General features: G+C 42.0%; 2 protein-coding genes across 2 annotated transcripts; both read left to right on the forward strand.

The window, feature by feature from the left end:
• Positions 1 to 2804: 2804 nt before the first annotated feature.
• LOC106818551 lies at positions 2805 to 4420 on the forward strand (the record flags this gene model as incomplete). The annotated part of the gene is given in 1 exon segment (XM_014823251.1): positions 2805 to 4420. A coding segment is annotated over 1 exon segment (1616 nt), but the record flags the coding sequence as incomplete, so codon positions are not given.
• A 13-nt stretch (positions 4421 to 4433) lies between these two features.
• LOC106818552 lies at positions 4434 to 5709 on the forward strand. The gene is made up of 2 exons (XM_014823252.1): positions 4434 to 4572; positions 4711 to 5709. The coding sequence occupies exons 1-2, from the start codon at positions 4438 to 4440 to the stop codon at positions 5071 to 5073; spliced, it is 498 nt and encodes a 165-aa protein (XP_014678738.1). The 5' UTR covers positions 4434 to 4437; the 3' UTR covers positions 5074 to 5709.
• Positions 5710 to 6058: the final 349 nt, after the last annotated feature.

The following is a 6058-nucleotide window of genomic DNA, read 5'->3' on the forward strand; positions in this document are numbered from 1 at the left end:
GAATGCGTTTGAATTATTAATCTACACGACAAAATTATACAAGAACTGTGAAGTAGAATATTGGCAAGTACGGTCAATTAAGCCTAATTATTTAGCTTTTTACAGGTTCTTACCAACGCTCACTCGGTATATCATAATATTGGCTTAAACAGTAAATCTATAATATCTTATACATGGAGTAATTTTAAGGGAGACGCCAGGAATACAAGGTGGGTGGACGATTCTTATTTGTTTCCGACCGACATGCCCCACAACAGGTTCGCTATGCCTTATTCGCCGGTCCTATGCCCTATACATTAATTTTGCAAACTAGATAAAAAAGTTCTCTAGTCAGGGATTAATCGACACCCGATATATTCGATGCTGAGACGGAATAAAAATTAAGCAATGCGTGACGGATGATCCTGTGGAAAGATTAGCCGCTTAATGTTTTCATTTAAATGTTATTATAAGTGATTTAGAGTTTCACTGATCAACTATGTGCCACACTCTCCTTATTATCAAGGTAATAGATTTACAATATCTCAATTTAATCTTATTACTTAATAAGTATATTATAACTTTCTACGAATTAATTTAATAAAGTATCATAACAACAGGGTCGCGAAACACAATAATGAATCTTACATTCCATCAGCGCATAATTCCAACTCGATTTTAGATTTACATGAGTTTAAGTGTATAGACGGCAGGGTGCAGGTACGAAACACATACAAATAAACAGAGGTCAGAGCAGAGCGGAATCACGAAATCCGATTTTCGCGGTGCCCGCTTTAAAACGAAATAAACGCGCTATGCCACACTATTTTTACGGCTCGAGGCGAATAGATCTGCACTTTCACAACAGAACCCACTGAATTCACTAGGCGAGGGATCCAGGAATTGCGTTATCATAAGGGTATTGTATACCACTTTAATTGCCAAACGTTGACCACGTTATCTTTGCTCATGTGCTATTTCTGCAAGAGTGTATGTTGCCTATAATATTATCCAGGGTTTCAGGACCAATTCGATGAATAATAAATAGATCCTTTACGATAAGGTGAAATAAATAGTAACTTCCACTAGTGGTAGTTATCCAATAACATGTACTTTCGTTTTAAAAGCACACAACAGTGTATGAGTTCGTTCACAAGGACGCAATCGGGCTATTAGACGGCAGTCCAGAGGCTTAGAGGGATAGAAGAACTAAGAATATGACTAGAGGCGATGAAAAACTCAATAATAAACGGTTACCAATAATCTAGCGTATTGGAAGTACTACAAGGGTGTCACCTAAGACTTATAAGAAAATGCTATTTCTGGACGGGTACCCCCCGTTGACGTATAGACAGGGGAAACCCCCACACAAGGGTGTAAAAACATGGTGTCCTGAAATAGATGATCATATGAGGTACCAATTGCAATTATGAAGTACCATAGGTGAGTGTAACTGCTCAAATATAACACTCAAAACATATATCAAAGAAATTTTCGCTGTTTGCTTAAAGGCCCAGCCAGGAACCCCCAAGGCTCCTAAATATTTAGGCTAGACATGCGAGGACAATAAAAGTACCAAGTGAAAGTGATTGCCGAATATGATCAGGTTCTATTCCTAGAGCACAAAACAGGCTACGCCGAAATTTTGACCTGTGTAAGCGTGTGTGCACAGCACCCCCAACATATTGATACCGCCTGGGCCACTGTGGGTACATCTAGGCTAGGCCTAGATGTTCATATAGGTATCACTTGAAACTAAGGGTTATAAGGTGACAAGCACTTCTCTGGCGGAATACAATGGGGCAATTGACTCAGAAATGTAATTCTCAATTGGTGTTGGTACCTGCCAAGACCCACCAAAAATGGAACCCTTGGGTACGGACCCATCTAGGGCTTAGTCTAGATGTCATATAGGTACCACTTATGAAACTAGTTATAATTGAACATAAGCACTCCAGGGAATGGGGGGGGGGGGGGGGTATCAAAATATGGGGGCCAAATGAAGAATTAATTCCCCAATGCTAGCTTGGTCCTCCCATGAAACGCCACCAATCACGCTTCAGCAATTATACATCTAGGCATACCCCGAGGCCCAATAAAGTTGGGAATCCCGTCGATTCGGGCAATCAACAAACAACAACGACGCAAGGAACGCACAGTGGAGAGATTCATCAGATAACTGGTTCCCAGATAATTTGTCAACTGCTACTATTTTTTGAAAATTCTAATGAGTTAACGGTCAATTTTAGGATCAAACAAGAAAAGTGTTGTTAGATTATATCAAACTATAACGACCAACTGGATATTATGTGTGTACAGATTGTTAATAGATCAATAGCTTAAGGAGAGACCATCATCGCCATGAACCTGGACCCACAATCATCAAAGCGATGATGGTAGGCTATATTAAAGCCTATTATAAGGCTAGTTACACCCGGTGAAATACACAGCATACATTGCCAAATAGTTGATACTAGACATTGACCAAATATATACTTAAATCCCATAGATTATACTATGTGAAAATGAGGGTAAGCCCTCGGAAGATTATGATATCTTATAGAATGGTTAATGTGGTTTTAATGTGTGCAAGAATAGTCAGAATGCTAATCTAGATCTGGATCATATTGATGGCATCAAGAGAGGACTTGTCTTGTAGGTAATACAGACAGAATAAAGAAATATTGCGCTAGTTGTGCGCATATTATTATTGTGGTTTCTATGTTACTAGTGATGTAGAGAGTTACATCACCATTCTTCTGACAGTCATCGATGTCTTCTTCGGACTAAATCGCCCTAACTATGCTCGATGGGGAGTACATTTTCTCACCACACTTCAAGCTGCTGACCCGAAGATTCGCGCTGTACTGGAGAAAGGAGCCTTTTCAATTCGACGTACATCCAAGTCCTTTTCAAGAACAGCAGTAGACCTAACGCTAGAGCAAACCGTGAACAGAGATGCGGCCTCCCCAATGAAGGGAATTGTTGGATTCCATAACTCTCCCAATGCAATACGGCGATGGTGTATAACGTCAACGCAGAGAGCAATGTCCGTAACAGAGTTGCGACGGATGACGGGACTCTTACCAGAGAAGCAGCCAAGAACACAGCATCGTGCAAGTCGAATGAAAAAAGACAACCGCCAATCCCAGGCTCTTCTCACAGCAGTGTCGGAATCATGCGACCCATTCTCTGAACCCGCCATCACATCGTCAAGTCTGTTGAATATTGCCACAGGAAAAGCAGCCTCTCCATCGACACAAGAGTACCTCACAGATTCGTTACAAACTGGTCATGAACTGCAGAAAAAGTTCAGGGAAGAATGCTCCGAGGACAGCTCCAGATTAGTGAAGCCCATACGACGGAGAAAAGTGAAGAACTTCGCCAGTGAGAACACGAAGGTCAAGCAATCCGCAAGTTCCAAAGCGATCCCAGCAGTCAACAGTCAACGGGACCGGTTTGTCCGTATGCTTGTGGTTATTTCTCAGAAAACCAACTTCGATCTAAAACATGTCGTCACTTACCCGATCACAGATGTTCCTCTCTCAATTGCACAACCTGATGGTTCACGGTTGAAGACGGATAAGAGCAAACTCTTGAACAAGCTTGAGTCATTGCAAGATGGAATGACATCCTTGCCTCCCATTGATGCAACTTTGATTGATGGTGGACTCCTGCTTCACTCATATCTGTCAGCCATTGGCAACATATCATCATACGGAAATCTCGCAAGACGACTTTTGGGCCATGCATGCGGCAGCATTGGCAAAGGGAAGGAAGTACACATCTTGTTCGACAGATATCTGCATGATTCGCTAAAGGAGAGTGAAAGAAGATTACGTGGGGCTGAAGACCAACCATTTGTCATAGGTGGTTGTGAGCAAAGGCCGAAACAGAGTTGCCAAAAGCGATTGCAGAATGGCATTTTCAAGGATCAACTCGCCAAATTCTTCATGATCGAGTGGCAGAAGGCGCATTATGGACCAATCCTTGGCCGGAAGACACTAATTGTATCACATGGGGGCAAATGCCTTCGCATTGAGTACGATGAAGTTAGTGAGAAGATGACTGTTGACCACCCAAACTTGTTGCAAGGAAGCCATGAGGAAGCAGACACCCTTCTAGCATTTCATGCTGCTACAGCCACTGGAACCCTACTCATCCGAGCCTCAGACACTGATGTGATTGTAATAATCTTGGGCATGCTCGGACGGAACATGGTGGCTGGGATACCATTGAAGATGATCATCATGGATTGTGGTTCTGGCAACAGTAGAAGATACATTGATGTCACCAGCATTGCCAGGGCTTTAGAGACGAAACAAACAGGTCTAGCAGCCGCTTTGCCAGACCTACATGCTTTCAGTGGCTGTGACTTTACAGCGGCATTCTACAGAAAAGGGAAAATCAAGCCGTACGAGCTACTAGAAGATGACAATGATCCAGTTCTTCAGCAGCATGTCGTCGAGAGGGGAACTAACGAGAAAGATCGCAGAAGTGTACGTGTGCTCCCTATATGGAATGAGCAAAGTGAATGATGTGAACGAGGCAAGGTTCAACAAGCTTGTTCAGCTGACTGGCAAAATAAGTAAGGTGAGAGAACATGAATGAAAAAAAATGTGAATTGCCCATCAAGAGAAAAACTCATAAGTGGAGAGGCACCTTTACACAACTGACCTTATAATATCATTGTACCGGTACCTCCTGCATTCATTCCTCTTGTCGTTTCAGGAAAACCCAATGGCGAAAGTCAAGAAAGTGGATTGTGCCCTGCTACCCCCATGTGGAAAGACCATGTGGAATAAAGTACAGCGTGCGCATTATGTGAGCATCATATGGGGTAATGCAGACTCCCCACAACCGGACCAAGATCTGGACCCTCTCCAGTATGGATGGAAGAATGAAAACGGCCATTATGTACCAGATTGGTTTCCTGGGCCTGCTGAACCAGACAATCTTTTCTGCAATGATCACGAGGAGGAATCGATAGAGATACAGGAAAATGAGGACATTGATGACATCCCAACGGATGATTCTGGCACAGACTCTGGACCAGAATGGAGTGACGATTCGGATAGTGAGAGCGAGGCCTGAAGTTGCTTAGCCAACTGACAAGTTGCATTTACGCTATAGGACCTATATGCCTTGCATTATCGGAAGTGATGTTGTTTTGGAAATACTGCTGCAAGTACTGGTTGTGATGGTGCTTCACATGAGAATACTACCTCATTCTAGTCTTGTCTCAGCGAATGATGACAGTAGTACAAATTACCTTTAAAATTCTCTATCACGAAGTTAGAATTTAAGGATATACTATATATTAGGTTGAAAGCATAGAACGATACTGTATACCCTAGATTCCTGTGAGAAATGTCATTGTTTGTAGGCTTCTGATTTGAATCCAATATTTAGCAGTCTGAGAATCGCATCAACGAGCCAACGGCTTGATTCTTAAGGATACTACATGTACTTACTTGCTACTGATTCGTTTTCTTGAATCATTATATTTTTCATCCAGATTTAATTTTTTTATATCATGTTCCTAATTCTCTTAGGATTTGCAATTATGATGTTGTTGATATTCGTGGTTGAAACGTTAGAGATATTTTTGTATGTACGATGTGGATGGCAAAACTTGCCCCACTCTTGAGTCCGTTTTTAACTCTGTCAGTTTAATTTGCATTTTTGAAATAAAATCTTGTCAATAAGTTTCCATATCAAAGTTTAAAATCAGTATTCATATTAGTCTTTGTTAAAGCTCTCTGTGGAGGAGCAAGGGTCATGTTCCTCTGTTTTTCCTCCCTGGGATCATGATGCCTGTGACTGTCTTATTCTCACAGGAACCCGCGGCCGATGAACCTTTATCTTCCCGAATGTAGCGTCCGTTATTTTGGGGGTCTGGCAGGACCAAAACCATGGAATAAATTTCTGTCATTGCCCATTTTGTATTACCTGAGAAGTGCTTTGTCACTTAAACCTAGTTTCAAGTGGTACCTATAACATCTAGACTAGCCTAGATGGGCCAAGGGGTCTATTTTGGGAGTCTGGCAGGACCAACACATTGGAATACATTTCTGTC

This window comes from Priapulus caudatus, unplaced genomic scaffold (assembly GCF_000485595.1).
Source record: "Priapulus caudatus unplaced genomic scaffold, Priapulus_caudatus-5.0.1 Scaffold2326, whole genome shotgun sequence".
NCBI lineage: Eukaryota > Metazoa > Priapulida > Priapulimorpha > Priapulimorphida > Priapulidae > Priapulus > Priapulus caudatus.